This window comes from Bos indicus x Bos taurus, chromosome 19 (genome assembly GCF_003369695.1).
Source record: "Bos indicus x Bos taurus breed Angus x Brahman F1 hybrid chromosome 19, Bos_hybrid_MaternalHap_v2.0, whole genome shotgun sequence".
Lineage (NCBI taxonomy): Eukaryota > Metazoa > Chordata > Mammalia > Artiodactyla > Bovidae > Bos > Bos indicus x Bos taurus.
The window spans coordinates 62,773,475-62,793,430 of NC_040094.1; the positions used below are offsets into that span (position 1 = coordinate 62,773,475).

At 56.9% G+C, this 19,956-nt stretch overlaps 1 protein-coding gene across 12 annotated transcripts in view; it reads right to left on the minus strand.

The window, feature by feature from the left end:
- ARSG (arylsulfatase G) overlaps positions 1-19,956 on the minus strand; it is a 105,249-nt gene that overhangs the window by 3,838 nt on the left and 81,455 nt on the right. For 4 of the 12 annotated variants that reach the window (XM_027519170.1, XM_027519172.1, XM_027519173.1 and 1 more), the window contains exons 8-11: positions 19,515-19,595; positions 9,693-9,801; positions 4,777-4,897; positions 2,227-2,965 (exon numbers count right to left, since the gene is read on the minus strand). In XM_027519170.1, coding sequence (XP_027374971.1) covers positions 2,543-2,965; positions 4,777-4,897; positions 9,693-9,801; positions 19,515-19,595 — 734 coding nt within the window. In that variant the 3' untranslated portion in view covers positions 2,227-2,542. Of the gene's footprint in view, positions 1-2,221; positions 2,966-4,249; positions 4,449-4,776; positions 4,898-9,692; positions 9,802-19,514; positions 19,596-19,956 lie in introns of those variants that run through there. The other 8 variants (XM_027519174.1, XM_027519179.1, XM_027519178.1 and 5 more) reach the window with 6 other exon arrangements.

Here is a 19,956-nt window from a genome sequence, read left to right on the forward strand (position 1 = left end):
TTCCTGGTGAAGCGCCCGACACCCTCCCTGGACAGCAGGAGCGTGCTTGTCGTGGCCCCTGCTCCCCATCACCACCGAGCCCACCCCGCCCCAAACACGGCAGACACAGGCCTCCGGTCCACGGCCTACTCCTGGGAGCCTAAGCGGGCGGCGCTTCTCCGGGTCAGTTCATCCGAGTGGGTCACAGGTCTGGCTGGATCCCAAGCCCAGAACTAGCCAGGTCATCTGCAGGGTCTGGTGCAAAATGCGGATGAGAGAAACCTTGTCCCCAAATCAAGAATCTCAATGGTCAGCACAAGGGATTATGTTCATTACCCTGTGATAAACCACGATGGAGAAGAATATGAAAGTAATGTACACATATGTATAACTGGGTCGCTTTGCTATGCAGGAGAAATTAACACAGTGTTGTAACCAACTCTACTTCAGTATTTTTTTATGATTTCATTTTTATTTATTTGGTTGCCCCAGCTCTTAGCTGGGGCACGTGGGATCTAGTTCCCTGACCAGGGATCAAACCCGGGCCCCCCTGCACTGGGAGCAGAGTCTTAGCCACTCTTCCACCAGGGGAGTCCCCTAAAATAAAATTTTAAAAATAACTGTTTTATTTTACTTACTACCCCCGGCTCCCAGATTACAGTTTTCAAGGTGGCCAGGGCATGCCAGGGGCATGGGTTCAATACCTGGGGCGAGGTTGTGGGGTGGGGGGCTAAATTCCACAGGCCACAGGGTATGGTTCCCCCTACCCTGCCAAAGAAAAAAGAATCGCCCTCCAGAATGGAGAGACCCAGAATGGAGTTCAGGGTTCCCAAGGGCAAGGTCTGGTAGGAAATAAATGACCAGCATCCTTGGAAAGCTGGGGGCTTTGGGCTGGAAGTGTGAGACCGCCCTGCTATGAATCATGACCGATATATATCGCTGGAAAGGCGCTTATGTGATTCAAAGTTTCCATGGAGCTAAAAAAAAAATGAGAAACATCTGTTGGAGCGGTAAACAGCTGTCCCCCCGTTTCCCGGCCCTGAGCGGCTGCCAACGAGGGTGGCTCCCCCCCAACACCTGCCGCTTCCGAGCTCTCGTGACAGTGCCCGCGATCCCGGCGGCGTGATGACAACAGGCCCCGTCCAAACAGGAAGAGGGTCATAACTCAGAACCCTCACCCTTTCCAGCCCAAGGAAGCCAAGCCTCTCACCGCAGGAGGCTGTGTTGTTTCCTTCTGGAGAGGACAGGAAGTGGGGGGTGGGTGCTTGGAAAGTGGAGCTTTCTATTGTCAGCGGAGCTGCAACGTTACTCAGACACCCAGGAGATGGGAGCCCTGGTCTGTGGGTTAGAATCCTTGACACCCTGTGACTCTCAATAACAGAAGCCCCGCAAGGGCGGACTGCCAAGGGCAGGATGTTTACTCGCGTTGCCAGGCGCCGCTTCCGAAATCCAGGAGGAAGCGGAATGGCTCACCCTCAGGCCCGTGGATGGGTTTGGAGAACTCTGTACGCGCCCTGCTCTCCCCTCTGAGCCGACCGACCACGGCGTTCTTGTTTACATCAACAGAGGAAGGAGGCTGGCGAATTTACACACGAATCACAGCTGGAGACATTTCCTCCGCAGGGGACACGCAGTCCAAATTTCAAAGATAACTTTATCTTCTGCAAACACATGCATCTTCTTGGTGGCTTTTCTTACCTGTTGGGTTTATTCTATCCGATCACCGTTTTTCAAGTGGGAGGCATCTCCTTACTTTAAGCCCTGGGGGCCGGTGCCTAGGTGACATCCCCAGAAAGCCGGGAGGGCTCCCAGCCCTTCGGGTGCGGGTGCGCAGACCCCCATCTCCAAAAGTGGTCAGCCTTGTGCCAGCCGCTCTGGACAGCACCTCTGACCACTAGGGGCCTCTCTTCTCCTTAAGAGAGATGATCAGCGGTCCAGAGGCTAAGGACTTAACTGCTTCTCCGACGTGTGGTCTCCAGGGATGGTTGGGCACTGTGTGACCACACGGCCCCAGGTTGGTCAGGGCAGAGCAGGTGCAGAGCCGCTACGGAAGCCTTCCTTTGGCTGACAGTTCTCGGGCTTGGACATGTCAGCCTGGGGCAGGGATAAGATGTGACCAGCTGTGATGCTGCAACCTCCAGCTTCCAGCCAGGAGCCAGGCGAGCCCTGAGTGGGACCTGTGCGCCCCCCTGCCCGCCCCACCTCCCTGCTCCCCAACTCCCCGCTCCCCTTCCTTGCTGTGGCTGCCCTCGGTGCCTGGACACAGACCCCCCCCAACCCCCGGACTGCAGGGTGCGCAGGAACGCACAGCATAGAGTCAGCAGCCATGGTTTTGAACATCACAGACAAGACGGCCCTGGCTGTCCGCGAGGTGGGCGGTGAGACCGCTCCGCCGGAAAACCCACAGCCCAGCATCTGCTCTCATCGCAGGGCCCAAGGGGCGGGGCCAGGGTGCACACAGCCCCACGTTGCTTCAGCTCACTAACTTGCCGTTGCCATTACCCGTTTGCAAAACAGAAGCACCCAACGGCTGAGGCGTTTCGCATAGTTTTGAGATGACAATCTAGGGGTTCCTTCGAGCTTCTTGAAACTGGAATGGTTTTCTAAACCAACCCATACCAGAACCTTGTAAGCCCACAATATAGCTGAGGGTGAACACAATTGTGTTTATTAAAACATACATGTGTATACTGTGGGAGTGAATGAATATATTCTGCATGTTAAGGAATGTTCCAAACAGGTGGAAACGTTTAAATCTAACCTTTAAGGCTGTCATGTGCCACTGGATGTCCCAGAATGTCTGGCGCAGTGCCTTGCATGTGATACTCAGTAAGTGATTACTGAATACGGAAAAATACACACGTGCATGTGTGTGTGTAAACACACATGTATATGTACGCACGTCTTTATAATCACTCCTATGTTTCCCTCCTGGTCTTCCATCAGCAACTTCGAGAGGATTTACAATCGTTTCTCTGGGGGCCGACTAGGAAAGACCAAGGTGGGGCTCATGGTGAGAACCCTCCTGCCACCCCAGGAAATAAAAGAGACTCGGGCTCGATCCCCTGGAGGAGGGCATGGCAGCCCACTCTACTGTTCTTGTCTGGAGAATCCCATGGACAGAGAAACCTGGCAGGCTACAGTCCACGGGAGAGCAAAGAGTCAGACACGACTGAAGTGACTTAGCACACACTCGGAAAAGCCCAAGGCCAAATCCAGGGAAGCAGCAAGCTATGCTGACCTCTCAGGTGTCTTTACTAACAGTGCAGGAGTCTAGTCCTTGGTGGGGCCGGGCCCACGGGAGACACACCCTAAAAGTTCCCACAGAGCTCCTGGTGAGCGGTAAGGCGTGGCTGTTTCCCTCGGGTCACGGGGTGCCGTCAGCCCCACTCCAGCTGGGTCCCCACCCATCACACGTCCCCACAAAACCCCAAACGGAGCTGTGGCTTTTATCGGGCCGTCCTGCCGGGTCCCTGGGGCCCAGGTCAGTCACCACGCAGCCCTGAAGTGGGGCCCCCGTGAGTTTGCGGAAAGAGGCAGCCTGAGAAAGCAGGTCTCCGCCGGCTGCAGACGGAAGTTCCGCGCCCAGGAGCCGGCTCCCACGGGCGCTGGGACCGTGTTGAGGAGCCAGCGTCAAAGTTTCCTGGTGACCTCAGTCACCCTCCTGGACACTCAGGAGCATCTCTCCGCTGACGCAGTGGACAACCCCCCAGGGCCACGTACCGCCAGCTCCCAGCCCAGGGGCAGAAGCCACCTTCCAGCGTAGCTGTCCTGGGTGGGGGCGGGGAGCAGGGTTGGGCCTGGCAGGGTCTGCAGCTCGGGAAGTGGGGGGCAGTGGCGGGGATCAGACTGGCTGGGAGGAGCTGTTCTGCCCCAGGGGCCAGCCTGGGCCTCCAGGGAGGAGCCCAGGGCCCACTCTGACCAGTGCACCGGAGAGGGGCGGGGCACCTTCAGGAACTGCCCCAGGACACTCGACTCACTTCCCTGTGACTCTGGGGAGGCCAGAAATAGACGCTTTGATGTGCAGGTCCTAACTGGGAAGCCAGGCCCGGATCCCACCCGCCTCCTTCCCTCCTCCCACTTCCTCTTCCTTTTGGCAAAAGTAAAACAGAGAGAGAGACAGCCACCAAATGCTTCCGGGAACACCAGAGAGGGGCCTGGGGGCTGAAGGGCTGTGTGCGCTGAGCACTCCAGGAGCCGGGAGAGGTCAGGGGCCCCGACCCCCAGGACATCATCCATGCATCCGCTCACTCATTCATCCATCCAGTCATTCACTCAATTCTCATTTATTGCACGCTGGCTGGGTGCCAGACGCTGTGTTAAGCGCACTGAGAATTCCCTGATGAGATTCCTGCCCTCAGGGAGCTTTCGTTCTGGCGGGGTCAGTGGAGGGGGGAGGCAGGGAGCCCAGGATGCACAACGCAGACGCTGCTCACACATCCCATCCAGCTAAAACCTGTGCCTTCTGCCTACGTCATGTCAGAAAATTAAATGATGGTGAGAAAAAAAATAATTTGTTACAGGGAATATGTACCCACGGACACCTGCCCTAGGCCAAACTGCTACCTAGAAATCTGGGTGATGAGCTGGACTGACTCAGGAAGCAGAGCAGGGAGTGGGAAGAGGTTCCTGTCAAAGGAGTCCCCCTCCCCGGGGTCTGACACGCTGGACCTCCAGCGGCCACTGGCGGGCATCTTCTGAGGACAGGTCTGTCTGCACAGAAGCAGGCAGACCCCGCTGGGGGCGGCAGGCCAGCCTCCGGACGAGCCCGAGAGGACACGCACCTCCTCTACTTACCCTGTGTCCCGTCTGCGCCCGGCCGAACAGCACCTGCGAGACGTCCAGACCGTCAAAGCGTCGGCCTTGGGGCAGGGGGGCCCCTGCCAGGGCCAGCACGGTGGGGAAGATGTCCAGCACGCTGCGGGAAGACCAGGCAGAGTCAGCCCCAGTGTCCCCAGGCCCTCTGCCTGGTCATCCTGGGGCCAGACCCACCTGGACGGCCCCCAGTACGGGCCATCCTCTGCCCAGGGTTCAGTCCCTGGGTCAGGAAGATCCCCTGGAGGAGGAAGTGGCAACCCGCTCCAGTCTTCTTGCCTGGAGAGTCCCATGGACAGAGGAGCCTGGCGGCTACAGTCCATGGGGTCATAAAGAGCCGGACACGACCGAGCGACTAAACAGCAAGTGCAGAGCAGGGAACTCTACTCCATACTCTTTAACAGCCCAGACGGGAAAAGCCTCTAAAGAGGGGCTCCATGTGACAGAGGACGAGGTGGCTGGATGGCATCACCGACTCAATGGGCATGAGTTTGAGTAAACTCCAGGAGTTGGTGATGGACAGGGAGGCCCAGTTGCTGCAGTCCACGGGGTCGCAAAGAGTCGGACACGACTGAGCGGCGGAACTGAACTGAACTGATGTGCATGTATACCAGTCACTTTGCTGTATGGCAGAAACTGACACAACATTAGACTGCAATAAAAATTCATTTTTAAAAATAAATAAAAAGAGAACTAAGAGGCTCTACCTGTCACCACCGAGGCCACCACCGCCCACCGAGCGGGAGCAGTGTGTGACCAGCATCTGCAGGGGAATACTCACTTCATTTCCCTCCCGGGGTCTCCATGTTGCAGATAGCTCGCTTGTGTTTAGAACACGGTCATGGGTGACACATCCCAGCCCCTTTCATTAAGCCCTTTTATTCCTTTTACAAACTAGTCCATGTTTGGGGGCCGGGGGGAGGTGCTCATTCGTGTTGGACTCTTTTCGACCCCATGGACTGTAGCCCGCCAGGCTCCTCTGTCCGTGGGATTTCGCAGGCAAGAATACTGGAGCGGGTCACCATTTCTTCCTCCAGAAGATCTTCCCGACTCAGGAATTGAACCCACGTCTCTTGCATCTCCTGCATCAGCAGGCGGCTTCTTTATCGCGTGGGCCACCTGGGAAGCCCTGGTCTGTGCTGAGGGCAGGAGAAAAGGTAACGCCCAGCGACGTGAAGGAGCACCATGCCCACAGCCCCTCCACCCGAAGGCGGCCACGACGGCGGGTGTGCCTAGTCTGAGTTTCTCTGAAGTCACATGCTACCATTTGCCTCCATACCGAGGCACATCTCCCTCCTGCATTCTGGTCAGAAAAAAAAAGTTCCAGCAGGAGCAGTGCTGTGACTCTGAGGGCCAGGCCCACCAAGAGTCAGAGGGACTCAATGGAGACCCAAGGGCCTGGCCACATGAGGCTGGACGTCCCTGGGAGAGGATGCGCTCCGGCTTCCCCAGCCCAGGGTCTTGCGGGGAGCCTCACCCCCCAGGAAGGGGTCTCAGAAGGGACCTGGCAGGCCATCCTCCCAGCAAACATCCTCCCCTCCTCTGGCCCAGGGCTCCGCCCACAGCAGACCCTCCCCCTTGACTGGGAAGAGTCTCTGCTCTCCCTTTGGCTTCCAGAGTCCACGGGGCCAACGCCTTATCTCCCGCGATGCTCCTTCCAGGAGCTGGCACCCCACACACGTGCAGAGGCAGGAAGGGCAGCAAGCCCTCGTGGAGTACGGAGCAGTCCAGAAGCCAGTCCAGAGTAGGGGGTGGGGAGGGGGTGAGGGAGGGGATGGGAGAGGCTGCTTCCTAGAAGTGAGGACATGACCTCGGGGCAGGTGTGATCTGCAGGCAGGCAGTGAGAAGTGGGGGGCTCTGGTGGGTCGGTTGGGGTGCACAGGCCTGACTCTGGGTCTAGAGCGAGGGAGGGGCCGGCAGAACCCCTCTGAACTGTGGAGAAGCGGGAACCAGCCCAGGGCATGGGGAGCATGCTCTTCAGCCTCTCTTAGTTGCCATCTGTCCCGCGTGGGGTTCACTCGCATTACCCCCAGGGGAATCTAGGTGCCCCCATTCCTGACCCAGGTCCCGTGGGGGAGGCTGGAGAGGCTGCAGCTCCCCTAGCACCCCCAGGTCCCCCTGGGAGACCAGCAGCTCCATCAGCACCTTCCAGGGAGCAGAGCATGACCAGAGCGCCAGGAAAACCCAACACCAAAGCGCACACGTCGATGACCAAGCAGAACGCAGCCCGGAGTGAGGTCGTCAGGACCACCCATTCCCCCGGAGCCCGCTGCCAGACACAGCAACAGGGACGGGGCCTTGAAAGGGGAGGCGTGGCTGGGCCTTGCGGGGGAGCGTGGCGCCTAGCCCATGGGACCCCCTGAAGGGCACTGCCTGCTGTGGATCCTTCTGGACCCACTGCCTGGAGACAGCTGTGGCCCCTGCACACAGCAGCCTGCCTTTCCGATCTGGGGAAAGAGCCGCACCCCCCTCACCCGAGGGACTATCCACTCTCCTGGCAAAACAGACCCTTAGCTGTTTTTCACATGAGGTTATTTCACGTCCTTCCTGCCCCAATCGTCGCTGTGGACTTGGCCCAGGAGTCCCCACGAGAGCGGTCCTTGGTTCCGGACAGAGGAGACGTGGCTCCCAGCTCAGGTGCGAGCAGACCCACCCCTTTCTGCACACAACCCAGGGCATTGCACGAGAGCTCGGACTCAACCAGCATGAGCCTGTCCTCCCAGGGGCTCATGGAGCTGCCTCGGGACGTCCCGGTCGTCACAGCTGGGGCTGGGGCAGCCGTTGGCATCTAGAGACATCCTCAAACGCCTGGGACACCCTCCACCATAGAGAACAGTCCGGCCCCAAATGTCAACAGCGCCAAGGTCGAGATACCCTGCTTCAGGGCTTTAGGGTCAGACCACAGGGCCCTTTCGGCGTGTGCTGCCAAGCCCTGCACTCCCGAAGGGACATCGGCTCCAAAACAGCAGGAGCTTTCAGTCTGCTGCTGCTGCTGCTGCTAAGTCGCATCAGCCGTGTCTGACTCTGTGCGATGCCACAGACTGCAGCCCACCAGGACCTCTGTCCCTGGGATTCTCCAGGCAAAAATACTGGAGTGGGTTGCCATTTCCTTCTCCATCGGTCTGATGAGCCTGTTCCAACATCCGGTCCCTGGAGCCATGCCTGATCCATACTGGACACAACAATCCATCTTCATTGAAGAATTTTATGCTTTGGTTTTGGGCGCGGGGGATCCTAGCTCCCTGACCAGGGATCGAACCTGCGCCACCTGCATTAGAAGGCAAAGGCTTAACCACTGGACCGCCAGGGAGGTCCCCAAGACAGGCTTCCTTGGGACACTCACCAGCGAGCCCCTGAGTCAGCTGTCACCTCTGAAGCCTGAACTAATGAGCACAGGGATGCCGCTCCATCGCGGCACGGTGACCGACGGTAGGCACAGACGCCATTCTCAACCGACAACAGCCTGCTTGGCTCCTGGTGACGTCACCCGCGGGGTGGCTGAGTTTCCTGTGCACGTCCAGCCCAGCCCGTGAAGCCCTGGCCTGACTGCAGCGAGTCAGGCCCAGGAAAAGCAGCCTGCCTGGCCCGCTTCCCGGCCAACCTGACGTCACAAACTCCAGCCCGAGTTGCTTGTCACACCTGCTGGGCAGCACCCTCCCCAATGGTACTGGGCTGACCATGGGCTCCTGGGGGCCCAGGGACAGGGCCTGGCCACCCGCTGCTCTGGCATCACGGCTGGTTACCCTTCCGACCCCTGGCTTCAAGCCCTGCCCCCCCCGCCCCCCGCCCCGCCCCGAAGGACACCAGTGAGATGTGCGCTCCTCCTCTGGGCTGCATTTTCTAGTCCAGAACCCAACTGGTTGACGGCGAAGGACCTCTGGAACTAGAAAATTAGTCTTTAACCAGAACAAAGCCTCTGAGCACGTAAGCAAGCACCTGGCACCCCTGCCCATGGGGCACACCATGAGGAGGACGCCCCCCTAGTTAGGAGTCAGGGCCGCGTGGCGTTGCGTTCAGGACGCTCACCACGGCCGAGCTCTGTGCCAGGACATGGCCTCTGGGTCAGCCTCGATAAGGAGATCGGCGTGATCTGACATGTGATCACGCTGACAGTTGTCCTACGAAGAAAGGGGCACTTCTTTTTGGAGCTTCTTAGGCAGAGGCAGGAAGAAGGTCCTGAGCCAAGGATTCAGCCTTTCCTCCCCAGCCAGGGGGACCCTCCTTCCCTCTCTCTCCCCTCCAGGGCACGTGAATGCCTAGACCCCTTTCTCAGGGCTATCCATCTGAGTGACCCCCCTTAGACACCTGCCCTACCCCCAAGGGGGGAATCATCCGGGTTCAGTGATCTGTTCTCCCCCGTTCCCTACCACCAGCTGGCATGAGTACATGCTAAGTCATTTCAGTCACGTCCGACTATTTGCGACCCCATGGACCTTAGCCCGCCAGGCTCCTCTGTCCATGGGATTCTCTAGGCAAGAAGCCTGGAGTGGGTTGCCATTTCCTTCTCCAGAGGATCTTCCTGACCCAGGGATCGAACCCAGGTCTCCCGCATTGCACGCAGATTCCCTCCCATCTGAGCCACCAGGGGAGCTTAGCCCAAGGAAAGTGGTGATGACACTGCTGCAGACGCCACTGCCGCCAGTGCTGATGGCCATGCAGCCCGCCCGGCGCCCTCTTCCCAGAGACGGTCTCCCCGGAGGAGGGCCTGAAGAGCCCTCTGTGCTTTAAGGAGCTCACAGGCTGGCCTGCACGCAGCTCCGCGCAGCTGCAGTCTGAGTCTGGGAAGGCCCTGTGGACGCCTGCCCGGGGTCGGCGAGGGGGAGGTCGCCAGCCACCCAAGCACACGCCTTCTTGCATCTCAAGGAACTGGGGGGGGGGGGGGGGGGCGGCGGTCATACCTCAGCAGAGCTGCGCTGGTGACGTTGACGGGGACCCTGCCGGGCCAGTAAGCCAGGGCCGGGACGCGGTGCCCTCCTTCCCAGGTGGTCTGCTTGGCGGGACTTCCCCCTGCGAGACACGGAGGCAGTCGGTTCTCTGGGAAGAGCAGTCCTTCCTGACGGGGATGCTCTGAGAGCTCCCAGTAGTTCCAGCAAAGGCCCGACTTCCCTTGGTAATCAGCCATTTTTATTCACCTAGTTAATCTCTTTCAATATGTGTGTATGTTCAGTCGCTTAGTTGTGTCTGACTCTTGCAACCCCATGAACTGTAGCCCGCCAAGCTACTTGGTGCACGGGATTCTCCAGGCGAGAACACCGGAGTGGGTGGCCATTTCCTTCTCCAGGGGACCTTCCCGACCCAGGGATCAAACCCACGTCTCCTGCGTTGGCAGGCAGATCCTTTACTCGCTGAGCCACCTGGGAAGTCCAATCTCCTTCAATACGTGCTTTTATTTTACTGGATAAAGGTGTAAATCGCTGCCTCTGTCCCTCGTTATGGAATCACGTCACCTAATTCCCTCATTCCACGTATGACCATCAGCTTGCCTGGCTTCTTTACTGCCTGGCTTCCTGAGCACCTGCACAGCACGACCCGGCAAACATCCCGTGCGCCTGAGACACAGTAAAGTCAAAGAAAGTGAAGTCACTCGGTCGTGTCCGACTCTTTGCGAGCCCGTGGACTGTAGCCCACCAGGCTTCTCCGTCCATGCGATTCTCCAGGCAAGAGTACTGGAGTGGGTTACCATTTCCTTCTCCAGGGGATCTGCCCGACCCAGGGATTGAACCCGGGTCTCCCGCTTTGGAGGCAGACGCTTTAACTTCTGAGCCACCAGGGAACACAGGTGAGACACAGTAGAAGCTCAACAAATACCTGTCAAACAAACTCGTGAAGGAATGTGTCTTCCTACAGGTCCTGTTGTTGCTGCTAAGTCGCTTCAGTCATGTCCGACTCTGTGTGACCCCATAGACGGCAGCCCACCAGGTTCCCCCGTCCCTGGGATTCTCCAGGCAAGAACACTGGAGTGGGTTGCCATTTCCTTCTCCAACAGGTCATGTTGAGGATGGGAAATAAAATTATTTGACTAGAGGCAGAAACTCCCCCCAGCTATTTGATCTGTCTGATGCCAACAACTGACCTGGCATAGATTTTGTTGTATTTTCCCTTTGCCTCACTTTTCTCCCCCCTTTTGTCTGCCTTTATTTTTGAATGAATGAGCTATTCCAATGTTGTGGAGACAGCATTCATAATAACTCTGACCTCTTACCTCTTTCGGGGAGGTAAGAACAATCTATGTGTAATCTACGAATTTCCACGGGGTAATTAAAGGAATTCTTTTCGTAACTACCGAGTCAAAAGTGACCAGCAGTGTAACGGTGACCAGTGGGCTGGAAGGGATGAGGTCATGCCTTATGGAAACATCCTGAATACACGTCGCGTTGAATTAGCCATGACCATCCCCACCACTCCCACACACGCCCCGACTTCAGCCCAGCTGAGCCAGGAATTCCACACGGTTAGCGTGTCAGAGGCCTTCCAAGGCGAAGGCTGTGTGTGCCTCACACAGGCCGCGGTCATGCGACGGCCTTATGTTTGGCTGCCGTGAACAGGGGTGGGGGGAGAAGCCCAGGCTGCCGGCGCTCTGCGGCAGCCACCCCGCAGCGAAGGCAACCTTTGAAGTCCCGGGCCAGCTCCCAACACCGGAAGTGCCCAGCATTCTTGGAATTTTCTCATAACCAGCTCTGGAGTCCCCCCAAGTGTTGAAGTAAGAAACAAAACACGCACCAACTCACGTCCGTGTGGACGGTTCCTGTGTAGGGGTGTGGGGCTCTCAGAACCAAGTGGGCTGGGTGAGAAACTCTGTGGCCTGGCCTGGGGTGTCTCAAGCATCTGGCCGCCATCCAGAGTCCTGCTGTCCAGAGGGGCCCAGAGCCCCCTGCCATTATTCACGCACATGCAGCAGAGAATCCGGCGCTGCTGGGGCATAAATCACACTCCCACGTGGCTGTGGAATGCATGACTTATGCCTCTGCTCTGGGCCAAGAGAGGGTGGGAGCATCGCACGCGCGCAAGCCCTGCACACATTCGCCCCCCCACCCATGAGGGGCGTTTCTAGGGACGCTTGGGAAATAGGTGGGTGAGAATATGGAGTCCATTTATTTGCAAGTCCATGGAACACAGTATCCCGATGAACTTGCTTAGCCTCTGAGGCCAGATGCTAAGGAAAAGTGAAGGCTTCAATTCCAAGAAACCAGTCAATGGTTCTGCAGGTCAACCAGAAGGCCCAAGATGGGGATTTGCACTCTGATGGGACAGTGGGCACCAGAGTCAGCACCAGAGTTGCATCTCTGCCTCCAAGATATTTCCAGAAGGGTACCCAGGCCCCTGGGCCTCCCAGGTAGAACTAGTGATAAAGAACACGTCTGCCAATGCAAGAGATGCAAGAGACATGGTTTCGGCCCCTGGGTCGGGAAGATCCCTGGGAGGAGGGCACGGCAACCCTCTCCAGTGTTCTTGCCTGGAGAATCCCATGGACAGAGGAGCCTGGCTACAGTCCATGGGGCAGCAAAGAGTCAGACACGACAGCACACACCACACACACACACACACACACACACACACTGGCCTGTAATTAGTGAATCTGCTAATGGGCCCTCGCTACTAGGGGTTCTGCTCATGTGTCATAATCTTCTGTATTCTTCTTTTTCAGATGATTAACTTCCCTCCTTCTTTTTCAGAGAAAAATATGTCGATGTGTTTGCCTTATTTCAGCAGAGAGTTGAAAGCTGGAGAGGTGAGGAGGGATCCGGCCAGTTCTAAAACGTGTACACATCAACAGAGCGGACAGCCACCTGCAAAGATTAGGAGTCAGTACAAGAGAGGAGAAGGCTGGCTGGGAGGAGCCTCTTGGTGTGGACACTTGCCGGGGGGTGGCGGGCAAACCCCCATCTATGTTTTGAAGACTAGCCCGCTGATACCTGTCTGTGCCCCAGCTTCTGGCTTTACCAGAGAGACACACTGATATATTCCAGCCATGCCCACAAGCCTCGTCCTTGAAAGGAACTTATCTCAAGAGCCCAGAGCACAGGCAAGCAATGATAAATATACATGTGTACACGCCCCATCTTCTTGCTCCGGATTCCAGTGTCCAGCGTCTGGTCAGCACTGCTGGCAGTGGACTGACTTTGAAAGGCCCGACTGGCATTGTCTGTGGGTCCCCGCGGCTGATGCCTGGTAGCCAAGCCTCTGATGATCAGAAACACCTGCCGGTGTGTGCTGTGCTTTATCTGCACCAGCAAACACGGAAATCCACAGTAGCCGGCCCTGGTCCCCTGATACTCTTCAGCAACTCCTGCTCCTGCTAATGGGCCCTCATCCTGCGCTTAACACACTCATAGTGGTAAAGAAGTCACTGCCAAGGCAGGAGACGCAAGAGACGCGGGTTCGGTCCCTCGGTTGGGAAGGTCCCCTGGAGGAGGGCCTGGCAACCCACTCCAGTGTTCTTGCCTGGAGAATCCCATGGACAGAGGAGCCTGGCGGGCTACAGTCCATGGGGTCGCAGAGTTGCAGATGACGGAAGCGACTTGGGACATATACACTAGGAACAGTAATTCCTCCACTTAACTGAGCCTCCCCGAAGCACAGAGTTGAGGACTTCCCTGAACGGTCTCCCTTAACCCTCAGGGCAACTTTCTGAGCTGAGCACTGTGACTCTTCATTGTTCAGAGGCAGAAGTCGAAGCTCAGAGAGGTTAAATAATTTGCCCAAGGTCACACAGCAAGGAAACAGTCAAGTCGGGATTTGAGTCCAAGGCTGACTACACAGCCGGCACCCTCCGTCATTAAGAGCTCCTAGGACCTTCTAGGATGTGGTTCCCATCCCTGTACGCAGACTCGAGTCACTAGGGGAGCTTTGGAGAAATACTCATGCAAAGGTCCATTTCCCAGAAATTGTGAGTTAATTGACCTGAGCTGGGGTCCAGACACCAGGAAAGCCCTGTAAAGCTCTCCTGGTGAGTTCACGTAGAGCGCGTCAGTTCCAGGGCAGTAAGAAAGGGGACACGATGTGTCTCGAAACTACCCAGCGTGTGTCTAATGACAGGTTTCATCTGGCCTTTGTGCCTTTGCGCCCCAGAGAACAAATGCGACCTTCTCCCCTCTCCGTTACAGTGAGTAAGAGCAACAGTTGAGTCCAGCCCATAAAGTAAAATGTGCAGTTTCTAATTTCAAAAGCTCTTTGTTTGTGGACAGCAACCTTCACACTTGGACCAGTTGCACTGGCAGAGCCAAAGCATCCGTTGAATTTGGCTTTCTGCTGAGAAACCACGTCTGACAGCCATGAGAATGCATTTCGAGGCACTTGTGGTTGGTTATGACTCTAATTAAGGCAGAACCTCTTACTTAAAGCAATAAATATTTAGCCTCAGCAACCAAAATATAAACAGAAGCATGATTCATGAGTGTGCTTACTTCTTCCTCCCTGGCTGTGCAAGGAGAGGCCGTTCTGAGATGCGTGGAGGAAGCCCCACCACGGTCCATGTTCAGACACACGGGCGCTTCCCAGAAAGGGTCCCTCCCAAACGCCACGGCCCCCTGAGTCAGAAGGGCGGGGCTGCTCACAGAGGCTGGCAAGCCTCTCAGCACATGGAGCTGCCAAAGGACCCCTGGAGATGCTGGTTTTGTAAGTCTCGGGTGGGGCTGTCATTCCAGGTCACTCTGACAGCAGTCTCTGGGACCAGAGGCTCAGAAAAAGCAGTAAGGTAAACAGGAGAAGGCCTTCTCGTCGTGAGACCTCAGGCAGCACGCGGGATCTGAGTTCTCCCACCAGGGATTGAACCCACGGCCCCTGCATCGCAAGTGCAGAGTCTTAACCGCTGGACCACCAGGGACGTCCAGGCGGAAATCTTAACGTCCCTCTGTCTCCTCCTCCTCAGTTTTGAAGGGGGAAAGCGACTGTACTGGTCTCATGGGACGCTGGAAAGTTGACGTCAGACAATGTATATAAAGTTCTGAGCAAGGCCCTCGGGCACGGTGCCTGCCACAGGAGTGCCCAACAAATGCGGTCCCGAAAAAACCCAAACAAAACAAAGGCACAAAAAAATCCCCTACAGACAGGAATGGGCAGACGCCGCGCCTGGCAGCCCGTGCGCTGAACGCAGGCCTCTGACACTGTGCTTTGGCGCGAAGCAGACTTTGTTTTTAAACTGAATCTGAATGTCATTAGACAAGAGCCCTCTGTCCCACTGACCGAATCCCTAGTCCTGTCCACAACAGACAAAAACAAGCATGTGTTCATTTGAACTACCTGCTTGGCCCCTCAAGCCATTATACGAGTGTCTCGGGGCAGAAGAACGCGCCTGTTCTGAGGAGTCCACATTCTATAACCTTCTAAAGAAGCAGCCTTCGTTTCTAAATATAAATATGTGCCTTTGCCAAGGATGCCCAGAGCTCACACTCTAGTTTTCTAGAAACACATGGAAGCCAGGCCTCTAGTGAGGCCAAGGACTCCAGCTGGCCTGGGTGGCCGTGAGCGGGGTGGGGGTGCTCCGAGCCTGGTGGCCGGTGGCCGGAAAAGGGACATCACTTGACTCCCTCTGGTCCCATCGAGGACCCTGCCCCCAGCAGGCCGGCTGCCAGCATCCTCCCCACCCCGCACTCCTCTGACCCCTGTCCGCCCCCCTACACCACCTCTGACCCCTGTCCGCCCCCCCGCACCCTCTCTGACCCCTGTCCGCCCCCCCTGCAACCCCTCTGTCCCCTGACTGCCCCCAACAACCTGTCTGACCCCTGTCGGCCCCCTCTAACCCCGTCTGCCCCGCTCTGACCCCATCCGCCCCCCCCGACCCCTGTCCAACCCCCTGCACCCCCTCTGACCCCTGTCTGCTCCCCCCACCCGTCTGCCCCCCCAACCCCTGTCCGCTCCCCCTCGCACCCCCACCCGGACAGACAGCTGGGCCGCAGAGCCGGCTTCCCAGTGGGAAAGGTTACGTAACTGCCGGGTAGCATCACCTTACACCAAGGTCTCCCAGAAGGCAAGGATGCCAAACTCAGCAGCATGTTTCCTCATCACCAGGGGAGGAAGGAACAGCTCTGCTCTTCACATAAAGCAGGGAAGATTCTCCAGACAGAGGAGCCGTCCGTTAGGGGACAAACAAGGTGCTTGTTCTGTCCCGAAGAGGAAATAGGTCTGGAGCGGGGAAGGGCCGCTGCTGCGACGCGGGGAGGGTGTGGGGGGACTCAGTGGCCGCCCGCAGCCCGGGCCCCTCCGCCTGGGGGAAGGCCAGGCCGCCCAGCGGTGCCCCTGCCCCCGGCCCAGGCTCTCACCCCCGCAGGGTGCCGGCCAAGCCCCGCGGAGCGTCCTCGCCCAGCACGGGACGAAACGCCGCTCCAGGAGACGCTGCCTCATCCCATCAGCTGAGCGCCGCCCGGGCCAGGAGAGGAAGGGAGGATGGGGAGGGGGCACCAGCGCGTGGCCGGCCGCCCCGGGCTGGCGGCGGGGGGAACAGGGCGGTGCTCCGGGTACTGTCTGTCCCGCTCCGTTGTGAAAACATGGACTGTCTTCTCGGTTTCATCGACTCTCGGGCGAGGCCTGCTCCCAGCAGGACACACAGGCCCCCACTGACCAGGCACCTGCCTGAAGATCTGCCCAGCGGGACCCCGGCCACACCCCCTCCTCTGGGCCCTGCCTGGCCCCCCGGAGCCCCCCGCAGTGTCCCGGGCAGAGGGGAGGGAGACAGCTGCCGCCAGGGTGGCGGGGAGCCGATGTGGAGGTCGAGGTCGGGGCAGATCTCAGCCCACGGCCAGGGGCGCCGGCGTGACCCCCCAAGAAAAGCAGAGGCTCCCAGCCCCACCGCACACTCAAGCGCCGGGCAATGTACATATCCATACACACCACGTCTTCCCCATCCATTCACGGACGGGTGGACACTCCCTGGCGGCTCAGTGGTCAAGAACTTGCCAGCCAATGCAGGAGACGTGGGTTTGATTCCTGCGTGGGGAAGATCCCCTGCAGGAACACATGGCAATGCACTCCAGTGCTCTTGCCTGGAGAATCCCATGGACAGAGGGGCCTGGTGGGCTACAGCCCGTGGGGTTGCGAGGAGGCCACACGACTGAAGTGACTTAGCTCTCACGGTTGGTTCCAATGATGACTCGGAGTCCGTTCCGCACTGCACTGCACTCACGCGTCTCTTCTCTTTGCATTTGTAAGTTCCTCCTCTCTCTTCCCTACAACGTATTTGCAAGCCTGGTTCACTAGTTTAAAGCTGCCTCCTAAGAGACAAGATGAGACAGGTCCTCAGATAGGAGGTCAGAGGTCACCTTCTGAGGGAACAGAAAGCTCCCCAGAGAGGGGCCCCCTCCTGAACAGTTGTGTCCCCTCAATCTTGGCCTCCATGCCTTCAGAATTTTCACCCTGGAGAGTAAAAGTGATCCCAGGCCCCTCTAACTGAGTACTGAGGACGGAACCTGGCCTGAGGGCAGGCGCAGAGAAGAGGAACTGCCACTCCCGGCTGGCACTGTATTTCCCTAGGTGATGGCTGCAGATTAAAGAATCTGCCTGCAGCGTAGGAGGCCTGGGTTCAAACCCCGGGTCAGGAAGACCTGCTGGAGAAGGAAACAGCAACCCACTCCAGTATTCTTGCCTGGAGAATCCCATGGACAGAGGAGCCTGGCGGGCTGCAGTCCATGGGGTCGCAGAGTCGGACACGATGGAGCGACTAACCCACACACCATGGCTGCAGCTACCGGACCCATTTCCACCAGTCTGGGTGTGGCATCTCTTCCTGGTCCAGCTGTCCAGGAACCGGGACTCAATTACAGCACTCTTGAACAGGCAGGGCCAACGTGACTCATGCATGAAGTCACCTGGTCACTGAACAGGTCTGGAGGAGGCGGCACCCAGTCCTCCTGACTCCCATCACACATGTCCAGACAGGAGGCATGGTCAGGGTTCAGCAGCCACTCACCTGTAAAGTTCTCAAGGGATCTGAGCCAGGGACGCCAGATTAAAGCCCTTCCTTCTCACCACTGGCCATGGGACACAGGGATGTTCCAGCTTCTAGGTAGCTATAAACTTTCTGCCAGACTAATGTGAAAGGGGGTTTGTGTCCTCTGACCTGGAGACAGCTGGGGGCCACAGGTCAGGCCAGCCAGCCAATAGGATGACAGGGTGAACCCAGCCCCAGAGGATAATCTTGCCAAGCCCACCTCTGAACCCCTTGGACACAGGTGCTTTCTAAAATTTTATAGTTTTTAATTTTATAAAGTATATTCATTATAAATAATATATTAATATTAATAAATATTATATTTGGTATTATAAAATAATACCAATTCATTGGCCAAATGAAGGTAGGGAAAACTACACTTAAACCCTTCCTTGGCCTTCCCAGGTGGCTCGGTGGTAAAGAATCTGCCTGCCAATGCAGGAGACATGGGTTCGATCCCTGGTCCGGGAAGATCCCACAGGCCTTGGAGCAACGGAGCCCATGCGCCCCAACTACCCAGCCTGTGCTCTGGAGCCCTCGTGACTTGGAGCCCACGCTCTGCAACAAGAGATGCCAGTTGTGAGAAGGTCACGCACTGCAGCTAGAGAAAGCCTGCTCAGCGGAGACCCAGCACAGACAAATATAAGCAAACACATAAAACGATTTTTTAGAAACCCCTCCTCCACCACTCAGAGGTGACCACTGGCTCACTTTTGTTGCCCTGTCAAGGCTTTTCTGAGACCACGTATACTTAGTATGATACAATAAGATCATACTTTACATGTGGTTCTGTGACCTGAATTATTCACTAGAAACTGTTTTGTGTAACTGTTTCCAGGTGAGTCATAGGCACCATTGTCAGAGGTTCTGCATGTTTCCTTAGAGGCATGCACCGTAATTTCTTGGAGCGCTCCTGTCTTGCTGGACACTTGGGTTACGTGTTTGTTTGTTGTTTTTAATCTACAGCAAAGAGCGTTCTTTTACATACATTGTTGCGCACTTGGCTAACTATTTCTTGAAAACAAATTCTTTAAGGAGGAATTAAAGCACCAGCAGTCATGCACGTTGTTTAAGCCTTTCATCCGTACTGTCGAATTATCCCCCGCAGGACTGCCTTTCAGAGGGTGAGGTCCTTTCAGAGGGTGAGGTCCCTCTGGGGAGACCATCCCGGAGCAGATGGGTGCTGAGCTGAGAGTGAAGGATGGTAAATAAAGACAGGCAGTGCGTATCAGCATCCTCAACTTGGTAGCAAGCCTGGCTCTGTCCTCCCCAGTTGTGTGACTCCAGGCAAGTTTCTTAGCCTCTCTGAGCCTCTTTCTTCAGCTGTAAATGGAGTTATTACTACCTGCCTCTCATGAAGGTTTAGAGACGATACATACGGAAGCCTGGCATAATTGTGCACTAACCATTTCTTGGTGAAGTAATGGTTGGATGGATGAAGGGATTACTATAAACAAGGAAAGAAAAGAAAGCAAAAAAAAAAAAAAAGAAAGCAAAAAAAAAAAAAGAAAAGAAAAGAAAGCAAGGATAAAGAGCAAGGTCGCCAGGACGAAGGCAAAGGCAAGCGTGTTTGCTGGACGGTCCTCAGCCTGGCCTCTGGGGGCAGGGCTGACACCCTGGAGGAAAGGAAGGGATGACCGAACGCACACCAACTGTCTCCGCCCCAACTGTTTCTTTTCTGGGAGCTGGTGGCTGTGAGTAATCTATTCCTGTGTCACAAAGATGCCCCAAGGCTGGGAGAGAAATCGGTCCTCCCAGAGGCTGTGTCTCCCGTCCCCACCCCCAGCGGAGACCATACCTCGACGAGCCTGCCACGATCCGGTGAAGGGCCCCACACTCCCGGCCAGCTCACACTTCTGAGCCCACGGGCCATTGTCCCCTAGAAACCAAGAAAGGCAACACCGAGTCAATGGGCTGCAGGACACTGCCCGCTGTGGCCCCACACCCCTGTCCTGGCACCGACTGGAGAAAAGGACTTGTGAAAACAAGTGTGACCGCCACCCTTGGGGGGGCCACCCTTTGGGGGGAGGGTGTCTGCCTCCCACGGCCCGCAGAGACGTGGGCTGTCCCTGCCCGAGCTCGCACCACCCTGGAGCTCTGGCCTCTGGCTATGGACTCAGCAGCCCCCTAACCAGCGTCTTCAACTCAGCAACTGTTTGCTGTTTCTGTTTTGGCCACACAGCCTGTGGGGTCTTAGTTCCCTGACCAGGGATCAAACCTGTGCCCCTACATTGGGAGTG